The 24,817-nt window shown below is 39.1% G+C and overlaps 1 protein-coding gene across 9 annotated transcripts in view; it reads right to left on the reverse strand.

The window, feature by feature from the left end:
* The window catches only part of anks1ab (ankyrin repeat and sterile alpha motif domain containing 1Ab), a 484,507-nt gene that overhangs the window by 315,517 nt on the left and 144,173 nt on the right, over positions 1-24,817 (reverse strand). For 7 of the 9 annotated variants that reach the window (XM_041195093.1, XM_041195098.1, XM_041195094.1 and 4 more), the window contains exons 2-4: positions 21,034-21,114; positions 17,981-18,137; positions 10,229-10,291 (exon numbers count right to left, since the gene is read on the reverse strand). In XM_041195093.1, coding sequence (XP_041051027.1) covers positions 10,229-10,291; positions 17,981-18,137; positions 21,034-21,114 — 301 coding nt within the window. The remainder of the gene's footprint in view (positions 1-10,228; positions 10,292-17,980; positions 18,138-21,033; positions 21,115-24,817) is intronic. The other 2 variants (XM_041195102.1, XM_041195095.1) reach the window with 1 other exon arrangement.

The following is a 24,817-nucleotide window of genomic DNA, read 5'->3' on the forward strand; positions in this document are numbered from 1 at the left end:
ATGATTGTTGAACTTGTTCATGTGAACTATCTGATCATTCCTAACTGGCTGTTCTTGCCGTGATTTTGATGGGTAAGTTGCAAGGCTCGAACTGTGATTTGTTTTATAAATATGGATGAGCATATTGGAATGAAGAGTCAGGCGGTAAGATGCTGTCATCGTGCAGCTTATGGGAGGAGCAGGCACCTTCCTGATTTTGGCGTTTAAATACGCATCTTGAGTTGCTGGTAGTTACTGTCTGATTTCATGTAAATGACAGCAACAGCTGTTTAGTCTTACTGTCACCTTAATGGCAAAATCCAGCCCATTGTATTATTATTCTGAAGTGTAGGAATGTGCCTCATTTAAAGCTGGGAAGTTAAATAAACTTTAGTTACATTCCCAAGGAGGTCAATTAAAAGGCTGGAAATACCTAGGCTCAAGGTTACCACTTAAACACAGACCTAGTTTCCTGTATGATCCTCTTCAAACCCCACTACTTAACAATCATGACCAGCTATTCCCATCTCTGCAACCCAGTCCACCTTGGCCCTCATCTTAACTCCATTGCTGCTAAAATGCTTACCCACCTTCATTCAGTTACTCCAATGCCCCCTTGGCCGACCTGCCAGGATTGTGTTATTTGTCAAGATCCACACATCTGACATTCTCATCCAACATGCTATCTATCCTACATTAATTCTTGTTTAATTACACAGGCTTGTCAAATTGTGTTGGTTCTTGATTCCTCAACATCTCAATCCAAAATCCTTGTCCTAATTTACAAATCTCCCCACAGCCTTACTCATATTAAGCCTTAAATAGTTACAAATGAGCTCAATTTAGGCCTCCTCTACATTATTCTTTCCATCTACTCCAGTGCCTTCAGCCATTTCAGCCCCACATCTGGAACTTTTCCCCTAAAGTAAATCTTGCTACCTCTCTCCTCCTTGAACTGCCTCTCTTTAATTTTACTTTGTCACCAACCGAATCCATCTTCCTCTATTTTTCACTGTCTGTTTTTTTTGCCATTTTGTCAACTTTTCTTAATTCAAGATCTTAATTCAAATGATCTGCCAATGCAACTTTTAAGCCCTACATACACAAGGCCAGATTTTGTACGAGGGGTTGATGGCAAACTGTCAGCATTCGCCATTACCACCCTCATGAAACTGGCTGCGATTTCAGGATATCGGGCATGTGCAGATTGCCTCGGAAATCCTGAAATTGCAATCTGTCACTCAGGGCTCCAGTACAGGCTATACTGCAGACCCCTCTGTTAAACCCCTGACAGCCAACTGGTGAAGGAAGAGACCAGAAGTCATTCTTTACTCAGTTTTAGATTTATTCAAAGTGAAACATTACAAATGCATTGCTCCTAACTCTACAACCCAACACCAGTGTCAATAAGTGCCTCTCTCTATGCTCAAGTTATCTAATGAAAACAAAAAAACTGCGGATGCTGGAAATCCAAAACAAAAACAGAATTACCTGGAAAAACTCAGCAGGTCTGGCAGCATCGGCGGAGAAGAAAAGAGTTGACGTTTCGAGTCCTCATGACCCTTCGACAGAACTGTCGAAGGGTCATGAGGACTCGAAATGTCAACTCTTTTCTTCTCCGCCGATGCTGCCAGACCTGCTGAGTTTTTCCAGGTAATTCTGTTTTTGTTTTATCTAATGAATGCCATTCACCCAGATATCCTTAACTTTAATTTATGCAATTAACACTCTCACCCAGAGCACCAATCATGAAGGCAACATGAATTTCAACTTTCCTGCCCTCAAATTGTCATTTGAAACTCTTTAAAAAGTGACACATGGTTCAAATAGATAACATTTTTTTTAAATAATGGCAACGTGACTAACAAAATTTGATGAATAGAACTGACCCCAAAAAAGCATAACCTTAGAGTGTTGTTAAATGATGAGATTTAAGCTAAATGCTTTAAATATTATTATTTTTAAAAATGTTCTGAATATTTTAGCTTCTGCCTTAAATCAATATGTATGCCCCAAATTTTAATTTGCTATGTAAAAGTTTTTTCAAAGTGATTTTATTTTATTGTTTTTAGTTTTCTATTTGTGTGTCTTTGAAAATCCTTTAATGTGATTGGCTATGAGGGCAACCTGATGACATCACTGCTGCTATATGTTGCAATTTCTCAGCAAAGAACACTGCAACATCAGTTGCAATACCAACACATGGTGAGAGGCAAGAGATCACTCAGCAAGGCTTAGAGATCAGTGGCAATAGCCCTTGCTTTGCTGCTGATTGCAAAATTAGGCCCACACCTTTGTGTTATTTATAATACTTACTCAATTATGTAAATCAACAACACAAGTTATCAGAACTGTACAGGTAAGGCAAAATTCAATTGCTCCACAAGCTGTATGTCAGAGTCAAGGACAAAATGCCTGGCTTTATTTCTTTAAGTTTTTTTAAGTCATAGGTTGTAACATTGTGTCCTGCTTTAAAAAAAGGCACATACCCTGTCCCCTCCAAATGGACATTTTATTTTTTAAAATGAAGAAATTTGCATGCAAGCTAATCAGCAGCAATAAACTTGCGTGTAATTCAGTGCAGAGTATGAGATGTTGGACAAGAGATGTACACATTTTTATTATATAACTAGTAAATGCATTATTGTACAGCAGAGGTAGACGGTTTATCAAAAATATAGGGGTGGCAGCAAACAAAGGTGGCAGGAACTAAATGTGACAATCATAGGACTTTTTGAACAAGTTTCCTGAAAAGAATGAGTGTGCAGGGTCACAGGGAGAAAGTGCGAGAATGGCACTGAGGGAACTGCCCATTTGGTGAGTAGGTGCAGACAAGACAGGCACTGCAACAATTCTGATTCTACACTGCAACAATTCTTGTGATTGTGAAAAATTTTGGGACGAGAGATTACATTTAAATGTTGGGTTTTTAAAGCTAAGTGTATTCACAAAGTGCAAGTAAACAATGCAACGGGACAAATGATGGTTAAAATGCAAATATGCTACACATTGATGGCACATTCCCAAAGGTTGTGTACATTAAGACATTTGTTAGTCTGATTAAGTCGACAAACATTTCATATCCATAGTGTTGGAAAGTTCCTGATCACATGCACGTAGCGCAAGCCTTCACTTCTAGCGGTGAACAGATACTGATAAAAACAAGGACAGAAAAGTAGGATGCTGCATCACCTGTTGGAAGTTACTTTTGTCAGGCCAAGTGTAGCATGCAAGATAGTAGTTAGTAGTTATTTCATCAAGCAGGATTACACTTTGGCATGTCAATGGGTTATGTCCATTATTTGATATTATTACACAAAGATAAGTTCAACTGATTAAACTATGTGAAACTAACCACAATGCTGCTCTAAATATCCATATATTGTGCAATAAATGCTTATTAGTCCCCAGCCTAATTTGACCAAGTATTTTTTCTGAGCGCCTTCAAAGATTTAAAAGAAGCACATGTGAAAGACACATGGTAGCTGATTCACATTATGAGGGATACAGCTTTTAAAATCATGAGTTACATTTTCATATAGTTGGACATTGGGCACATCCCTAAAGTCATGCAAGCTGCTTACAGGGGTGATTGGCATTGCTGTACCTCAGAATACCTAAGGCAAGACCTTTAACTTGCAACAGTGAAACTTAGAAGTGAATGTTATATGCAGGACTTTCCAGTTATTACTAACGGACCTGCAATAGCAACGTACCAAATATTGCTTTGTACATTATATGGTAAAATACTTCCTTTATTCTAAGATATGCAATCCAACATAACAGGAAATCCATCTTAATAGGGATACAAACTAATTATAAGTTCATATTGACATCAGAACTGTCCAGTTATTTACAGAAAACAAAGATTCTCATGCATACAGCTGTGGCAGAACACCTTTGGCTAAGGTTTGGTTATATCTAATGGTTGTTTATGTGGATTTTATGATTTTCAAAAACTCATTCATGGGATGCAAGCCTCACTGGCTAGGCCAGCATTTATTGCCCATCCTAAATGCCCTCGACACGGTGGTGGTGGTGAGGCTGCCTTCTTGAACCATTGTAGTCCATGTGCTGTTAGGGAGGAAGTTCCGGGATGTTGACCCAGCAACAGTGAAGGAACAGTGATATAGTTCCAAGTCAGGATGGTCTGTGGCTTGGAGGGGAACTTCCAGGCGGTGGTGGTCTTCCCATGCATCTACTGCCCTTGTCCTTCTCGGTGGTAGTGGTTGTGGGTTTGGATGGTGCTGTTTAAGGAGGCTTGGTGAATTCCTGCAGTGCATATTGAAGATGGTACATGTTGCTGCTACTGCTGGTGGAGGCAGGAGATGTTTGTGGATGGGGTGCCAATCAAGTGGACTACTCTGTCCTGGATGGTGTCAAACTTGAGTGCTGTTGGAGCTGCACTCATCCAGGCAAGTGGAGAGTATTGTATCACCCTCCTGACTTGTGCCTTTTAGATGGTGGACAGGCTTTGGGGAGTCAGGAGGTGACTTACTCGCCGCAAGATTCCTAGTCTCTAACCTGATCTTGTAGCCATTGTATTTATATGGCTAGTACAGTTTAGTTTCTGGTCAGTAGTAATCCCCCAGGATGTTGATCGTGGGGTTTCAGCAATAGTAATGCCATCGAATGTCATGGGGTGATGGTTAATGCTGAAGTAGCTAATGTTGATACAAGTGACAAATAAAATACCTTTTAATACTAATTGCAATATGTCAGGGACTATTTTCTATGTGCAAAAGTGTAAATTTCAGTTCACCCGAATCCAAGGTGGGAAGGGTGAAAAAAATGACTACTATAGTAATCAAGCATATTTGTGCTTATGGTACACATGATCTGGCAGCTTTCCATCTCCTAAGACAATGGTTTGTGCCATGGTGGTCAACTCTGTGTTATGTTATCACCTGGTGTGGCTCAGGAGCCCAACATCCGCAGTTTTTTTGCATTTATCTCTGATATGGCAATCTCTGCCGCATTTGATGCAGAGGAAGACAGTGGGCTGAGAAGGTGCAGGATTCATTGGGCTTTTTTCTCCGGGTCCTCTTCTCAGTCAGCTGAGCTTTTCGTTTCTGCTCGTCTCTTCCACTGCCCTTCCAAACAGTCAACCTCCAGGTCTCATGGCCATCAGCAGTTGATGGCTTCTCCCATCTGTCTCCCATTTGTCAGTGTCAATATCAGCTATCTTCATATCTCGTGTGCAGGTGCCCTTGTGCCGGGGGTATGGATGATCAGGAGGTCATCACTCAGTGGCAATTCACAGACAGAAGGTCTTTGGGTATAAGGCCATCATCTAGCTGACGAACATGGCCGAGGCAGCGCAGACACGGTTGGCTTAGCAATGAGTACAAGAATGGAATTAGCACGCTCCTTGACCTGAGTAGGTGACCCTATCCTGCCAAGAGATGCTGGGGATGTGGCTAATGTATAGCAGGTCAAAACTGCTCAGTCTTTTCTCCTGCTTAGCTTATGTTGCCCAGGTTTCACCATTGTAGAATGTGCTGAGGACACAGGCTTGGTAGGCTCACAGTTTGGTGTTCTCTTCCACAGCTTAGACATAAAGCTGCAGCTACTGCGATGCATGTTGATTTCAATATCAAGTGATAAATTGCTGGTGATTGTGGAGCCTTTTATGTGAAGCTATCAACAACCTCCAGCGTCACATTGTCATTGTTGATAAATAGTGGTCTGGCAACATTCTGGACAATAACATTTGCCTTCCCAATGCCAATGGTCAAACCAAACTCTAAGGAGTGAGACCGTCCAGTTGCTGCTGCAGGTGCTCCTCAATATGGAATGTCAGTGCAGCATGGTAGTGCAGAGCAACACTCTGATAAGGACTTGGCACACCTTTGCTTGGATCTCAGGTGAGCAAGGCTGAGCAGCTGTCAGTTCTGGTATGTTGATGACCGTTAGGCACATGACAGCAGCAAAAAGAAGAATATGCCAAAGAGTGTCAGTACTAGAACAACCCTATTTGACCCACTGCAAACCTCAAAGGGTTCCAATGCTGCCCCCTTATAGCTGACCTTACCCATCACGTTGTCATGGAAAAAGCAGGTTACACTGAACAGCTTTGGTGGACTCCCAATTTTTTCCAGCAGCTAAAGCAGACCACCTCTGTTCACATGGTGAAATGCCCTGGCAAAACTGAAGGCAGCAAGAAAGTGGTCTCCTTTGCTTGTGGCATTTCTCTTGCAGTTGTCAGACGGAAAAGATCATGTCAATTGTAGCACTTCCAGTTCTGAAGCCATACTGGGATTTTGGATAGATGCATTCAGCCACGATCAACAATCAGACAAGGGAATCATGGGCAAATTCTTTCCCTACAATGCTCAGCAGATGCCTTGATAGTTGTTGCAATCGCTGCAGTCGCCTTGTTCTTGTACAGGGTCACAATCTTTGCATCACACCTAATCTGGGGCACCATTTCTGCGGTGAACATCCGTCTGGCAAAGGAAGAAGATAGAGCCAGTCTATCTTCGACTTGTACTGAGTTTAGTGAATAAACCTAAGTGCAGGTGACTTTTTCCTTCCATACAATTCCTCCATCCATGTGGAAAAAGGTTTTTTATTTATTACCCTAACCTTTCCCCAATTATTATCAGCTGCTCTTAATCACTAGGGCATGCATTCAATTGCCACAGTATTTACAACATTAAGACATTGCCCCCTCCCTCCAGCAGAGACAGAGAAGTTAATGCAGATGCTGGAGTGCCAATTTCCTGTGCTTGATAAGTTAAGGCAGTAGAGCATCAGCATCTGGAGCTTTGCACATAGCAAGCAAGTCAGTAGAAGTCAGTTGAGTTCTGTCGAAGGGTCATGAGGACTCGAAACGTCAACTCTTTTCTTCTCCGCCGATGCTGCCAGACCTGCTGAGTTTTTCCAGGTAATTCTGTTTTTGTTTTGGATTTCCAGCATCCGCAGTTTTTTTGTTTTTATATAAGCAAGTCAGTAGCTTTGCTAAGCTCCTCCACTGTGGGTTTTCTGCACTGTGCATATGGTACGCTTCAAATGAATTGTTTTTCCTTTATTTTGAAAAAGCACCAATATAAACTGCGTATTTTTTCCTTACTATTTTCAACTTTTTTTTTCTTGACTCAAATGCATGATCCATTTGGACAGTGCAGATTTTTGTTTTAATTTCAGCATCAGTATTAAACCCCCTATAATATTTTTTACAATTATATATTGCATTGCATGTTGGGATGGGGGGGAAGGGGGTAGCGCAAGGACAAAACCCAACTTTGGCAGGGAAAGAAAATGGCAGCAGTGGACCCATTATATCCCCAACCAATTTACCTCTCCATTGTCTTCAATGCAAAGGAAAGTAAGGCAGGGAGTGAAACAAGTAGCTAATACACCAGCTCCTTTTGTATCCCCTATGGAGGAGAAATTTTACCCAAAACAGTTGGGGCCAAGTACAGTGATCTGGTGAAGCAGTGTTAGAAAGTGAATAATTGGACCAGGACTTGCAGTAATAATACACTCCCACAGTGGAGACTCCTCAATATATGTAAGGGGTAATAGGCAACAGATTGTAATTTGTCACAAAAGTATAATAATTCTCATTATATTGTGATTTATTGTAAAAGTAGTGGGGTTTGGATAGTTTGTGTGTGTGAGTAGGATTTGAGTTAGATACAGCTGGTGTGGAGGCTTTGACTCATCAAAAGAAGCTAGGTTTGAAATGCTAAATACATAAACATAGCTGTTTTAGAAGGTAAGGTGAGGAGACTTTACATTTTCAGATCAATCAGGGTAGTTTGAATTTCAAAGAGATGATAGGATGTTACACCTAACCAGAGAAGCTAGGCCATGCAGTGTGTTTATTTTTCCCAGAGTTTACTGATAATAAAATCATTGCATGGTGCTAATATCATGAGAAAAATAAAGTTCCAAAGACATATGGGAACAATGGGATTTGCATACAAAGGGAGAAACATGTATAAAGGAGATTGAGGCTTGTGTCAGAAAGAGGCATTGTAAGATCTACCAGAAGTCTGAAAAGCCTCCAGTATTTGTGCGTTAAGTCTGCTGTCTACAAAACCGAAGCTGGTAAAAGCCACTATGAATTCTACTGTCCAAGGTATTGTGTTGACTTGCCTGGATCTGTTTAAATCTTTCTTTTTACCATTGCCTTAATGGGGGTGTAACTGGAAACCAGATTAATTAGAGGTTTTAGGAGTTATTATAGTAGTAATTTGTAGACCTATGCATCTGCTTGAAACCTTTTTTGTTAATAAATGTTTAATTTAGTTTTCTAAAAATCTCTGAAGTCATGGTAGACTTATCACTTCTGAATTCAGGGCACACATCTCGAAATAAAATACAAATTGCAAAACCTGTGTGATCACGTGATCAAGTTTCCCTCGTGGATTTGATCTGCCTGGCACATATCATCTGCCGCGTCATAGCAAATTACAACCTTATAAATTTACATTGGCAATTTCCATTATAAATGTGGACAAAGAAACTAATGAAGTTACCAGGAACAGAGTGCAGATCAAGATTTTGAATTTTTTAATTTATTCTTTCACAGGATGTGGGTATCACTGACTAAGCCAGCATTTATCGCACATCCCTAATTGCCCTTGAGAAGGTGGTGGTGAGTCCCCTTCCTGAACTGTTGTAGTCCATGTGTTGTAGATTCATCCAAAGTGCTGTTAAGGAGAGAGTTCCAGGATTTTAACCCAGTGATAATGAAGGAACAATGATATCATTCTAAGTCAGGGTGGTGTGTGGGCCTGGCGGGGAACTTCCAGGTGGGTGGTGTTCCAATGCATCTGCTGCCCTTGTCCTTCTCAGTAGTAGAAGTCACGGATTTGGAAGGTGCTGTCGAAGGAACCTTGGTGAGTTGCTACAGTGGAAGATGTAGATGGTTCATTCTATGATGGTGGCCCTGTGTATCAGTGGTGGGGGAGTGAACGTTTGGATGGGATGCCTTGTCCTGATGTCAAACTTCTTGAGTGTTGTTGGAGCTGCACTCATCAAAGCAAGTGGAGGGTATTCCATCACACTCCTGACTTGTGCCTTCTAGATGATCGACAGGCTTTGGGAAGTCAAGAGGTGAGTTACTTCCCACAGGCTTCCTAGCCCTTGACCTATTCTTGTAGCCACATTTATATGGCTGGTCCAGTTTAGTTTCTGGTAAACAGTAACCTCCTTGAATGCTGACAGTGGGGGATTCCGTGGTCGTAATGCCATTGAATGTCAAAAGAAGATGGTTAGAGTTTCTCTTGTTGGAGATGATTTTTGTCTGGCAGTTGCATGGCACAAATGTTTCTGGTCACTTATCACACCAAGCCTGGATATTGTCCAGGTCTTGCTGCATATGGACACAGACTGCTACAGTATCTGAGGAGTTGCAAATGGTGCTGAACATGGTGCAACCATCACATCCCTACTTCTGACCTTATGATGCAGGGAAGGTCATTGATCATTCTACCAAACAATCTTCTATGACAGGACATAAACTACACTTTTATGTTCTTAAGTGGAGCAGACTTATAAGAATTAAATTTGGAGTTGGAAGGAGCAAAGGGAGGATGAACAGAGAAGAGGATTCAGGTATTGAGGAAGTCATTCAAAAAGGGGAAGACACAACAGGCAGGATCATTTCAATATCTCTTTTGGGCCTCTTCTTCGTTTCTCTCATCATCGAGGCCAAGAGACAAGTTTCTCACCCAGCCACTCAACTGTAAATGGTGCAAAATGTGGAAGAATTTGAAAAAGTCAGTTATAGCTTGGATAGCATGTTAACTGCCAAAAAGTAATGATATTAATATTCGTTGTTGGCTTCACTATACATCCCCAGTGTACCAAACATTAGATCACCTGAAGGCCATGGCTATGGAACATGAAACCAACCTACTTAATTTGACTGAGCTCAGTGTGCAGTTACTGTTGACATAGCATGGTTAAATTAGTTAGTATATGCAGGCACATTTACATGACATTAATCTGTTAAGTGCACAATAAAGAGTGGTGTTTGCATTCAAACTGAAACATCTACTTGATCACTTATGTAATCTGGAATTTAGTTATTGCAGTTCAGTGGTCTCTGTGAATACACATTTACAATATTTTAAAAATTCCTAGAATTGATTTAAACTCAGGCAGACAACAAATAGAACATAGAACGTGAACAAAAGAAATACTATTGTATAAAACGGAGACTGTAACATAGATGACAGGAAAATGGGGGTAAAGAAGAGGAAACGTGAAACAGCAACATCAGTCTACACACCTTGGCATTGATATAAGGGTCAAAAGGGCCATACTTTTTGAGGTCTTTGCTCTCAATAGCATTCTAAGAGGGAAGGAAAGAAAATGCAAATGATAAAATGTTATACTGTAAAATAATGATGAATGTACTGTGATAAAATGCAATGACAGTTAAAACAGTTACAAATAACCAGTAAGAATTTAGATAGCACTTAATTGTAACCAACTCAAACTCGATTTTAAATTGCTAAAAAAAATGAAAACCAGGAATACACGCAAATGATCAAAATTTGAACCGTACATTAAGAATTTTTTTTTCAGACTATTGCTTTCTTTGAATGGCCAGCTAGATTATTTCTATGTATACACTAACAATAGCATTTTATTTTCAAAGTTTAGCAACTGCCCACTCCTCCTGTGAGTTAACATAGTAATGAAAGAAACTGTTTCCCTGTGAGAAAATGATTTTTTTGAAGCAGCAGAGACTTGATTCTTTTCTTTGAAAGAAACTAAGTGACTTAACAATTAAATGAATTGTTTGAGTCTCTCAGTTACATCCCTGCGACAAAAAAAACTGCTGGCTTTTCTGTCGTCACAGACAATATAAAACATTGAGTGAAGTCACAATTCCCGACTGACAGAAAAGGTTAGTTTGCAAATTCTTTTTCACCATACACAAAGGGATTGAGAAGCTAAATAGTTTTTCTTTTAAGTACAGTATATTTCAATAATCTTTAATATAATGCACAAGATTAACCAAAATAAGCCAACTTGCATACAATTAGTTTTTACAATTGAATTGACTAAGCAAATTAAGGTATAAGGCCCAAAAGTGGTTCAAATGTGGGTTGTTCTGATTTCACCCCTAACCCCAACAATTTAAGGTGGCAAAAGCATATCACCTTGTGATACTTGTTGTAAAAGTTGAATCTGATTGGACTTGTGATTTTGAAATGGTTTGGAATGTTCTTCCAAATATTTTATGAATAAAGTATATTTTTCAAAAAAAAATGTTTGTACTGAAGATTAAGCAGCAGATGAAGGAAACTACATGCATGCACAGCACATACAGCACTTGGTGTGGCTAGGTCATCAGCATGCTGCACCATCACATGAAATGCCAGCATTTGAGCACTGTGGTTTATCTGACTGGTTTTACAGTACTTGATGAGTCAAGCAGATTATTTCAAAGTGAGTATTTTAAGGGTGGGGTTATTTGTTTTATCTGCACAATACCTGCTCGTTTCTTTAATCACTGACATTTTCCCCACTTTTGCAAATTAACCTGGTTTAAGGCAAGTCTACCATTTCTAGAGATGCACCAAGCAATGAATCTCATTATTTCTGTCTGAACACTATCATTGTTTTTTTAAAAGGGGCTCTCATTTATAATGAAAGCACTCAGTTAGAATGATCCAAAAGTAATTAAGGTGGACATAATAAAGATTGTAAGAGTAAACATGTGTACACCATCTTAAAAACAAAACCAACAGATGCATTTCAGGTGGATGAAAGGTCGATAGAAATCTTTGTCCAACTGCAAACACAATTTTAGGCACAATATATTGCATATCTATAACTTTTTGGTTGTGAACTGAATTTGAGAATAATTTTAGTTAAATTCTAATTATGCAAAACTCAAACACCCTTGATCTCTAATTTGGGAACTTTTTTGCCATATATAAAAAAAAAAATACACCAACCTTCACACTTTGAAAAAATGGCTTATCAGTTGTTAAACTCAGAAAATGGTTTAAAGAAAGACAATGTTAACTCAATTTACCAGGGACATAATTTTGTCCAACAGCTATTACAAGTTTTCATTTACAGATGATGTGCCTACAAAACATAACTAACTCATTGTAAATGCTCATTGTACATCTATTTTTTCATATTGCACTTTTAGTATTTTTACTATTTTCTGAAGTTGTACATAGTATTTAATTTCATAGATGAGTTGCTGTCATCTAAAAGCCATTTGGCAGCCCAGATCAAGATTCAATATCCTGCAGTTAAGAGAACACAGAGTAGGTAATTGTTAATTGTCAGGTCAAGTACACTAACTTATGACATCACTGTATGTCTCTGTAGGAGAAAATGTCTGGAACTGAATGAAACCCAGAGTGAAAACAAGCTCAGCAAAAGTCCAATATTGTGACAATATCCAGAATATATGCAAAATTGATGAAGATGGTATAGGTGATGAGTCAATTTTCAGTTAGCATCAAGAAACAGAACTGGGATTCCTCATGGTGATCAACGACAAAAAATTGAAAAAAATCGTGTTTATTGATTACATTAAGCACCAAAGGCCAGATGCTAGATTGCATAACTCAGGCTTGCGAAAAAGCTAATAGCAAAATATAACTGCAGAATTAATTTTGTCAGGTGCAAGAAAATAAAATGGCTAAATTTTAATATGGTCCTGAAGTAATTTCCAAATGGCCCAAATGTTGGACTTAGATTTCTTTTCGGAATGATCCTGTAGTTTCTGTTCTTGCCAAAAGTATTTAAAATACTTGCAAAGCCTCTGATCACTACCACAGTTCAATGTTGCAATGCAAACATTTGAAATTCTTTCAACAAGCAACAAGAGATAAGTTATCAAATCAATAAGGATGATTGAATTTAAAGTTATTCCTTTCTTGTTAAATAAGTAGCTAAAAATAGTTTGACTCAGAAACATAGGACTTAGGAGCAGGAGTAGGCTGTTCAGCCCCTTGGGCCTGCTCCACTATTCAATATGACCATGGATGATTGTGCTCTCAATTGCACTTTATCATCTGTCCCCCATAACCCTGGACTCCTTATTTAACATAATTCTAACTCTGCCTTGAATAAATTCAATGAACCAGCCTCCTTTGCTTTCTGGGGAAAAGAATTCCACATACTCTCAATCCTCAAGAGAAAAAAATTCTGATCTCCACCTTAAAAGGGAAACCTCTTATTCTTAAACTGTGTCCTCTAGCTCTAGTCTCCCGCATAAGAGGAAACATTCTCCCAGTATCTGCCTTATCAAGTCCTCTCAGGATCTTAAATGTTTCAGTAAGATCAACTCTCATTCTAAGTTCAATGGGTATAGGCCCAGCCTTTCTTTATAAGATAAGCCCCCACCATTGCAGGAATGAGTCAAATGAACCTTATCTGAACTGCTTCTAACACAATTATATATTTTTTCAAGTAAGGAGACCAAAACTGTACACAGTAGTCCAGATGTAGTCTCATCAAGGTCCTGTACAGCTGAAGTAAAACTTTTCCACTTTTATAAGCTGTTCCCCTTGCAATAAACGGCAACATCCCGTTTGCCTTCCTTGTTGTACCTGCATGCTAACTTTTTGTGATTCATGCACCAGGGCACACACATCTCCCTGTACCAAGTTCTGTAAGCTCTCTCCATTTAAATTATTCCTGCCAAAGTGGACATTATACTCCATCTTCCAAACTTTTGCCCATTCACTTAACCTGTTTATATCCTTTTACAGGCTCTCTAACTCCTGTTTACAACTAAATTTCCTACCTATCTTGGTGTCATCAGCAAATTTAGCAACCATACATTCAGTCCCCTTCATCAAAGTCATTGATAAAGATTGTAAATAGTTGAGGCCCCATCACGGGGATTCCTGTGGCACTCCACATAGTACAGCTTGCCAATCTGAAAAAGAGCCATTTACCCCGACTCTCAGTTCCTGTTAGTTAACCAATCCTTTATCCTACTAATATGTTACCCCATATACCACGTGCTCGTGTAGCAATCTTTGATGTGGCACCTTATCAAATGCCGTTGGAAATCCAAGTACACTACAGGTTCCCATTGATCCAACTTGCTGATTACTTACTCAAAGAACTCTAATAAATTAGTCAAACACAATTTGCCTTTCACAAAGCCTGATCACATTATGATTTTCTAAGTATCCTGCTATAACCTCCTTAATAATGATTCTAGCAATTTCCCTATGGTAGATGTTAGGCTAACTGGCTTATAGTTTCCTGCTTTCTGTCTCCCTCCTTTCTTGAATGAAGATGTTACATTAGCTATTATCCAATCTGCTGGGACCTTTCCAGAATCTAAGGAATTTTGAAAGATTGTAACCAATGCTTCTGCTCTCTCTGCAGCCAATTCTTCTAAGACCCTAGAATGCAGGCCATCTGGTCCTGGGGACTTGTCAGCCTTTAGGTCGAAGTTTACCCAGCACCTTTTCCCTGGTGACAGTGATTGTTTTAAGTTCCTGCCTCCCATTCACCTCGAGTTAACTAGCTAAGTCTGCTCCAGTGAAGACAGAAAATATCTGTTCAACACCTCTGCCATTTTCTTGATCTTGATTCCCATCATCAATTCCCTAAGCTTGCTCTCTAGAGAACAAACACTAGCTTCAGTTACTCCTTCCCTATTTAAATAATGGTAGAAACCTTTACTGTTTTTTCTACTATTTGCTACCTTTCTCCCTCAATTTTTAGTCATTCTTTGCTGGTTCCTAAAATCTGACCAAACTTCTGACCTACATTAATCTTTGCAGATTTGTGCAGTGTTGTTTTAAATTTGATACAACCTTTAACTTCCATATTTAGCCACAAATAATGCATCCTTCTCAAAGAGTCTTCCTTTTTCACTGGGATAAATCTTTGAGAGTTATTAAATATCTCCTTAAAGTCTGTCACTGCTTCGCTAATGTTCTACCTTGTAACCTAGCTTCCCAGTTCATTTCCACTAATGCTGCCTTAATACCTTTATAATTAGCTGTATTCAAGTTTAAAACACTAGTCGTAGACCCACGCTCCTCCCCTTTAAACTGAATGTGAAATTTTATCATTTTATGATCACTGTCAGCTAGCGGCTCCTTTACTATAAGGTTATTGATTAATCCTGACTCATTTCACATTACTATGTCCAGAATAGCCTGCTTCTTGGTTGCCTCTACAACATGCTGCTCTAAGAAATTTCCCAAATACACTCTAAGAACTCATTTTCCAGGCTACCTTTGCCAATCTGATTCTCCCAATCTACATGAGTTTAAAGTCACTTATAGTGAATGTGGTACCTTTCTTACACACCCTATTTAGTTTTTCTTGTATTCTTTGTCCTACAGGGTTAGCACTGTTAGAGGTCCTATAAACGACTCCCACAAGTGACCTTATACCTTTCCTATTTCTTATCTCTACCCAAAGTGATTGTACATTTTGCTCTTTTGAGCTAAAGTCATTTCTCATTACCATACTAATGACACCTTCATTAAACAAAACTACTCCAACACCATCTTTCCCAGCTTCCGATCTTATCCAAATGTCAAAGACCCTTCAATATTCAGGTCCCAGCCTTGGTCACTCTGCAACCAATGTCTCTATTATGACTACCTGGTCATACATATTTATTTCTAACTGTGCTAACAATTCATCCGTTTTGTTATGAATGCTGCATGCATATACAAAGCCTTTAACTATGTCTTTTCATTATTTTTTGCATTCATTGGCTTTACCTGCTGGTGCACTATCAGTTTGTTCTCTCTGTCCCTTCCTGGCACATTCTGGTTATCATTACCCAAATCGCTACCATGCTCTCTTACTTTGGATTTACCATATCTTCTGGCACATGATCCCTTTCCCCCACTACTTAGTTTAATTTATTTAGACTCAAACAAATTCCAAGCTTGGTTATAAAAGTGTTCAGTGGAGAATAACTTTGTAGATATATTATCTCATGTGGATTATACAAATGTAATTCTACATTTTACAGTTAATACATACAAAAACAAATAATTCAAGTTATAACTCAAACTTTAGCTACCAATAAGAACTAGGAGCAGTTTGAATTGTGTGTGTAAATATATAGCTCTTCAAAAAAAACCAACAGTTTCAAAACCAACTACTCCTGTGGTCAATGTCCCCTCAATTTCAAGCCATAATATACCTATAGTTGAGAATATGTAATTTCAACATAATGTTAAACTCTGATGAACCCCAAAGTTTGGGCAAATTCAACATTTTTTTTAAATCAAGACAGGCCTAAAAATAGAAATTGATCCAAGGTTGCACGATTCTGAATATCTGTTAGCCACCATCTAAAGAGGAAATCACATCTATATGGTTCAGTGTGCTCCACTGAGGTTAAGGTCCAGGTATACTGTCGTGGCAGAGTATAAGGAAGTTTACTACACCTGATGGAAGTTTTTATGTTGTCAGAAGGTAGACATAGTGGAAAATTATTCCACTTCCCCAGGATCAATATTATCTTTCATTGATGTGCATAAAAAGTAAGTAGTTTTAAAAATTGTGTTGGCCTATTGAGTTTAAGTACACCAAGCACCCCAAGTGCTGTTGTGCACATGTACATCAGTCTGCCATGTTTGTATAAAAGCAGATGTGTGTCCATATTTCTCAGTCTCCATACAGATGTACAATGATTTGGGGGCAAGTATTTGGGCATATAATGCATCATAAACACCAAAGGCACCAATACTTTTCACCCTTCAGATACTCAATATAAGGCCTCTTGCCCTGTCAACATTACAACAAATACATGTACATAGCCTTATAATATTTATTTTCTAATTCTTCCCTTAAATTTGTAACAAAAATAAGATCAGTGCAAATCATTTTGGGGCAAATAATTTTGATGTTTTCAATATTGAAAGAAAGCAAAACAGCAGTGGCATGATCAATTGCAAACTTCAAACCTTAAAGAGAAACCCATCTGGAATTTATTATTCATGGCACCCAAATAGTGATGGAATTATTCTCAGTTCATTATACTTGAGTTTGTCTGTTTCTCTCTCCACAGATGCTACCTGGCCTGCAGAATATTTACAGCATTCTGCTTTTATTATGGGAAAACTTAGTGCTGCCTAACTAGTTTTGTACTGAATTGGTACTGAAAAAAAATTAAACTAAAGCTCTCTCAAGGTTCAAAAATATTCCTTGAAATTGGGTGAATTTGGGAGTATTTCATGCCAGAGATACTACCCTCAGGCTTTCCTTCCAGCTCCTTAAAAACAAATTACTTCTGATTCATTCACTGTCCACTTCAAAACCTTAAGGTTCTAAACAATACAGAAGGCTCACAGCAATTGAGGCCAACATGTTTTACATCTTTTTAAAAGTAGCTATGTATTCTAGGTTGCTGAAAGAGCTAAAAACATCAATTAGCAAAGAAATATGATTTACTGATTTGACAAAAACATCAGTGGCAACTAAACAATTTGATTGGAACTCTAAGCTCAGATGGCTGGTGTTAGATCAGACTGCTGGAGCATGGACAGGTCAAAGAGATGCTAGCTACTGGTGGACAGTGGCTTGTATTGCTATTTATTGATATCATTATGTTTATCAGCAGGTCTTCCTAATAACAAAGAATGGTTGGCTGAATATTGCTCAGGGTATGCATGCATCCAAGAGATTGTCATGAAGTATGTTAAAGTCAGTGTGCCGTCCAAGAGACCAGAGAGGCCTACAGGAACTAGCACTAGCAGATTTATATACAATGGGAAAGGGAAGGCATTTCGGGCTTGATTGTGCCACAGGTACTGTAAAAGCAAGGAACTTTTGCTGAAAACTTATCATAATGAACCATCTGGTAAGATATCTGAACAGGCACGTTTAGACCATGAAAAAATAAATCCCTATTAAGAACTATTTTTCTGGTCCCCACCTCTTCGTAGAGTTTTTGATAGCACCTGAATATCAACAAAAGGAAATGTGAAATTAAGACAGATTTCATCATCAATAAAACAGATTAAATACATATCCTCCAACACTGTTCACAAACCCTTTTAAGACTTCAGACCTGTTCGTTGACTTTTGCATGGGACGGTCCTTGATGAATAAGAAGCCTGACTATATGTGAATCTCCCTTCCAAGCAGCGAGGTGAAGTGGATAACATCCCTTGTTATCGGCAATGTTAGTGGAAGCTTCATTCTTCAATAACATTTCAACAACTTCCCTATAAACAAAAATAAACATATTAAACAAATCTTAAAAAAAAACTACAACTATAAACTCCTGGAGAAATCGAGTGTATGGCTTACTGACAGTGTTCCAAATTAACTGTAATTTATTAGTTATAGTTTATAGCACAGTACACAGTAATTTCTGTTAAGTATATATTAAGTTCACCTAATTTTCTTTTGGCGACACCACACAACATTTATCATCCACTGGCGAGAAGGTGGGTGAAACCATCTTCTTCTAACCTCGACTGCACTATGGCTAGTAGGTAAAACAAGCCCAGAGTGAGGTTGAGAAAATTTTTCTCCTACCAGAAGTGTGAAGCGATTCATTTTGGTAGCAAGAACTTAGAGACAATATAAAATAAAGGATACAATTTTCAAGGGGGTACAGGAACAGAGGGATCTGGGCGTATTTATGCATAAGTCATTGAAGGTGGCTAGAGCAGATAATAAAACATACAGTATCATGGGCTTTATTTATAGGGTCAGAATACTAAAGTAGAGGTTACGTTAAACTTGTATAGAACACTGGATTGGCCTCAACTCTAGTGTGTCCAGTTCTGGGTGCCACACTTCAAGAAAGATGTGAAGGCATTAGAACGAGTGCAGAAAGTGTTCACAAAATTGGTTCCAGGGATGACGAACTTCAGTTACATAGATAGATTGGAGAGGTTGGGACTGTATTCCTTGGAGAGAGGAAGGATGAGAGGTTTGATAGAACTATTCAAAATCATGAGGGGTCTGGACAGTGTAAATAGGGAGAAACTGCTCCCAAAGGAGGAGGGGACGAGAACAATGAGGCACAGATTTAAATGAAAGAAGCAATGGAGACATGAAGAAAAAATTTTAATGCAGCAAGTGGTTAGGATCTGGAATGTACTACCTAAGTGTGTGGTGGAGGCAGGTTCAATCAAGGCAGTTAAGAGCTGATTGGAATTTTATCTGAAAAGGAAGAATGTGCAGAACTCCAGGGAGGTGGTCATGGAGTGACACTAGGCAAGTTGTTCCTTTGGACAGCCAGTGCAGACACGACAAGCCGAGTGGCCCTCCTCTGCGCTGTAATCATTGTGATTTGCAGGCCAATCTGCTCAGCTTCCAATGCTTCTGTGATGCTTCACTTTCCCAAATTGGTATACGAGGCATAGGAAACAGGAGTAGACCTTTTAACTCTTCAAGACTATTCCCTCATTCAATTAGATCACGGCTGATCTGTACCTCAATTCCATTTTCCCACCTTTGATCTTACTCTCAACAATTTCAGTTGACTTGGCATCAAAGGCTTTCTGGAGAAGTAAGTTCCAGGTTTCCATGAATGTTTGTGAGAAAAACCACTTCCTCATTTCAGTCCCAGGTGGTCCAACTGGAATATTAGGATGATTCTTCTTTTGGCTTCTCCCATTTTACTTTTGCGGAGAGAGGTTGCCATAATTGGAATTGCCATAATGCTGGCTGCTTATCCTTGTCCATCTTCTCCTGTCAGTCACCCATTTTTCTTCCAATCCCACTGCACTAAAGTCTCTTACCACATCTTTCCATTTGGTCTTAGGCCTTCCTCTTGTCCTTCTTCCTGGCAGTTCCATCTTCATCACTCATCTCACCACATTTCCCCTCTCTCCGCAAAAGACAATCATACCATTTCAATCTCTCCTCAGCTTTCTTCGATGCTCCCACAATTTTCCCCCTTGATAAGTGCTGGTTCCAAATTTTGTCCTTTCTCATTACTTCACACATCATCTCAGCATCCGCAGCCCATAGTGCATTAGGTTTCTGTCCCCTTATTCCAGGTTCCCCCACTGGAGAAAATAGTTTCTCCTACATACTCTCTTAAATGCCTCTTCAATTTAAACAACTTGATAACATCACCCCTCAACCTTTTAAAGTCAAGGGAATACAAATGAATTTTACGTAATCTGCTCTCATAATTTAACCATTTAAATCCCAGTATCATTCTGATAAATCTACACAATTTTCTCTTCAAGGTTAATATATCTTTCCTGATATCCTTGCAAGTTCTGATGAAAATTAATTGATTTAAAATTTTAACTCTTGTTTCTCTCTCCACAAATGTTGTCTGATCTGCTGTTACCAGCATTTCCTGTTTTTATCTCTTTGATATCGGTGCCCAAAATTAACTGCAGTACTCCAGACGGGGGTCTGACCAAGACTCTGTACAAAGTATATTCTAACCCACTGGAGATAAAGGACAATATTCATTAGCCTTTCCTATTACTTCTGTATCTTTTCAGTGAATTACATACATGGACACCTAAATCCCTTTTCTCCGTCACAGTTGAGAATCTCTCAGGTTCTAAACAGATGACCTCACAGAAAATTCAAGTGCATCCCACAGCCTGTGACAGCAGGTTGCCACCCCAATCCAGAAGGGAAAATGATTTCCTAGTGTCTATATGAAGGACAACATGTATGATATTCAAGGTATGAAACAAAGGCTTAATTTCAGATATTTATCATAGTTTTCTTCAGAATGGAAAATAGATTTGAGAAATTAAAGTGCCTGTTCCACGTAGTTTTGTGGCACCTTAATTTCCAAAGTATACTTCAAATCAAAATGACAATTATATTTATGGCTTAGTTTTTCAAATACTTGGGCTCAGTTTCACTGATATCCAATTAGCAAGCTCTGACTGAATTATTCTGACTCAGTTGCATTTAGTCACTTTACATTTGTACACATACAGGGCACCTTTTGACATACTAAGAAAAAGGCAAATGCTCTACATTGTTTCAATTTTTTTGGCTACTTTTGCTGGAGTAAAAAAAGGTTTGCAGCTGGTCACGATACTGAGTATTTTATATTCAATGCTCCATTTTCTCAAGCAAAATTGGGAACATAATCCAAATATTTTGGTCCATAAGCACCTCACTTACTTTTGTCCATTAAGAGCAGCATGGTGCAACGGGGTGTATCCTGAGCTGTCCACACAGTTGACATTTGGTCCTCTCCAAATGCTGAAAAATAAAACAAAAATAAATTTTCTTCAGAAATATTACTCCCATCCCCACTCATCTCCATAAAAGAGACAATCCTTAAGATAGAACTTTGGTTGCTGCTCTGAAAGCACTAACTGATTTTAAAACACACAACTTTCTACCAACACAATTGTACATATTTATGATAGCACACTGGAAAATAAAATGCCTGAAGCATTAGGTGATGGACACTGTTCTATTCCTTACATAACTGATCTGAGTTACATTTTGTTCTATGAAAGCAGCAAGGGCAAATTTCCAAAAGGGCATTACTTGCCCACTAGCTTGGCAATTAAAACAGTAACATGGAAGGAGATCACCATCTTGGACACAGGTTTTACAGTCAGATAAAGAGAAATTTAGGGACATTTGTCTTCTCACAGTTGTATTCACAAAATATTCAAGGTCTTCAAAAAACACATACAGAAAGAAAATTCAATGCCAACACATCTAAAGTATGTTCAGAACACTTAAATTGCATTTACACAGCGCTTTTTAACAAAGTAAAACTTCACAGCAGCATTGTCAAACATCGAGCCACATAAGAAAATAGCAAAAATTATCAAAGGTAAATTTTAAGGAGCATTTTAAAAGGAGGGACAGATCAAGATTAAGAGAGGCTGAAGGACAGAATTCCAGAGCTTTGGGCTTAAGCCGCTGAAAGCATTACCAGAAATGTTAGAGCAATAAAACAAAAAAAAAATCGAGATTGAACAAGAGACCAAAACTGCAAGAACGAGAGATCTAGGAGGTTGTAAGACTGGAGGAGTTTACAAAGGTAGGTGGAGAGAGGTCAGGGAGGAATTAGAAAACAAGGATAATATGTTTTAAATTGAGGCACTGCAGGTCAGCCAGCACAGGGGTAATGGGTAAATGGGACTTGATGTGAACAAAGATATGGGCAACAGAGTTTTGGATGAGCTCAAGTTTATGGTGAGTGGAAAATGGGAGGCCAGCCAGCGGAGCACAGAGTAAGGATAATAAAGGCATGAATAAGGGTTTCAGCAGCAGATGAGCTGAGGCAGTGATTGAAACTGAGATGTTCCAGATGGATAGAGGCTGTCTTGGTGATGGACCAGAGGTGGTCAGATGATCATCATTGAGCCAATGCCTACAATATGGTTCAGCCTTTAACAGTCACTGGGGAGAGAGAAATGGCAAGGAAATTAAGATTGTGGCTGGCAATAAAGACAATGGTTTCGTTCTTCCCAATATCTATGCATTTCCAGTTGTTATACTTTATGTAGGCCACTTGCTTATGAGTAGTAATGGCAATTAAATTTTCCTCACCTTCATATGCTTTAAATAAATTACTGCTTGTAACCTTTCATCCACAATTCACCAGCAGTAAATTAAAAAGGTAAGCAGCTTTTTTTGGGGAGGAGGGTGTATGGGGTGGTTAAAAGTAGTTTAAATAAAAAGGAATGCGTTAACTTGGTTTAAGCTTGCTCTGCTCTTAACAGCTGCTCTAGCTGAACACAAGTTGTTGCTTCAACATTCTGAACATATCAAAACAGCAGAAATGTAGGAACTTGATTTATGGACAGCTGCTGTGATATCCCAAAGATAAAAATTTGAGGCCCTGCTGCAAAATAGGTTGGTTGCATTACACCACTTTCAGTGTTAAAAGTCCTTGGAAATACGCCACAAGAAGCAAATGATTAGTTAGAGAATAATGTGAGGGGGACAAATGAAATATACTGTTGAGCTTTGGCAAAGTAAAACCTCCCCTGGGGGATTTCAGAGAATGAGTTAATATCAAGGTCCAGGGTGTTGTTGAAGAAGGGTAAGAAAGATAAACCAGGAAATCATGGAGATACAGGTCTAAAATCTGTTGTGGCTAAGTTTCTAGAATCTGTTATTAAAGGCTGAGTACTTCGACAAAATGCACCAGAAAAGGCCAGCATGGATTTCTGAAGGGTAAGCTATGTCTAACTAAGTTAGCTGAATTTTGAGAAAACCACTAACATAATAGATAAAGGAGCATCTATGGGTGTTATTCTTGATGGGACTTCCATAAGACATTCAATGTCAATGGAAATCAGGGGAAACTAGCTGGGGTCATAACTATCACAAAGGAAGGTGGCTGTGGCTGTTGGAGGCTAATCATCTCAGCTCCAGGACATTTCTGCAGGACTTCCTCAGGGCAATTCCCTCAGCCCATCCATCATCAGCTGCTTCACCTATGACATTCCTTCCATCATAAAGGTCAGAAGACGGGATGTTTGATGAAGATTGCAGTGGTGAGCCCCATTCACAACTCCTCAAATAATAAAGCAGTTCATGCCCAATGACATTACTATCATTGAATCCCCCAACATCAACATTCTGGGGGTCACCATTGATCAGAAACTTAACTGGACTAGCCACATAAACACAGCAGTTACAAGAGCAGGTCAGAGGCTGGGTACTCTGCAGCAAGTGCCTAATCTTCTGACTGCACAAAGCCTGTCCAGTATCCATAAGGTGCAAGGAGTGTGATGGAATACTCTCCAATTGCAGCTCCATCAACCCTCAAGAAGCTCAACACTATCCAAAACAAAGCAGTCCACTTGATTGGCACCACATTCCACCATCTTAAACCTCCACCACAAGCTCACCATGGCTGCAATGCGTACCATTAATAAGATTCACTACAGTAACTCAATAAGACTTGTTTGATAACATCTTCCAAACCCCCGCAATGTACATCCCCTCAAAGAACAAGGTCAACAGGAGCATGTGAACACCACGACCTGCAAGTTCCCTTCCAAGTCATGTACCATCCTGACTTGGAAATACATCGCCATTCCTTCTCTGGGTCAAAAGCATGGAACTCACTACAGAACGCTTTGCATGCACCTAAAACACAAACTGCAGTGGTTCAAGGCGGCAGCTCCTCACCATCTCCTCAAGGGCTAATAATGCTAGCCTCATCAGCAATGTCCCATGAATGAACAGAGTAAAATATTGCTAATAGTTTCCACACAAGAATCTGTTAGAAAAAATGGAAGCACATGGAATTGGAGGCTACTATTTGACATAGGCAGGAAATTGGTTAGGAGGTAGGAGATAGTCAGTCAAGTATGTGCAAGCAGAGAAATTGAGGGTTCTATGTGCACAAATCAATGATCAAAAGTAAAAGCGAAAATGGAGGGTTAGCCTTCATCTCAAAGGGGCTGGAATATGAAGGGGTGATGTTATGCTACAGCTGCATAAAACTCTTTCAGTTCTACAGATCCCTCAATATAGAACATTATCTCAAATATAATCACCCTTAAAGAGAAATTTAAATAACCTGATAGGGTAGAGATGAACCCAGAACAAGAGGACCTCACCTTAAAGTTAGGTCATTTAGGCTGATGTCAGGACACACTTCTTCATGTACAGGATCAAGGAACTTTATCTATGGCTGCAGTGGGAGCCAAGTTTAGATGCAGACACACCATGTTTGATTATACAACCTCAGAAATACTGCAAATTTGGAAACACAAATCACAAAACTAGCTGCCTTTGAAACCTTTTTTAAAAAGTCTCCACCTTGAAAATGTGAAAGGGTATATAGGGAGACATTCTGATTAATACACAAAGTAAGGTTATTGTAGCACCTTATCCTGAAGCAGTAAACATAGAAAAGAACATGGCACAAACTACCATGTTAATAAATACTGGGGCTATTTTTTTTTTAAATCAAAGCAGCATG

This window comes from Carcharodon carcharias, chromosome 9 (assembly GCF_017639515.1).
Source record: "Carcharodon carcharias isolate sCarCar2 chromosome 9, sCarCar2.pri, whole genome shotgun sequence".
In the NCBI taxonomy this organism is placed as follows: Eukaryota; Metazoa; Chordata; class Chondrichthyes; order Lamniformes; family Lamnidae; genus Carcharodon; species Carcharodon carcharias.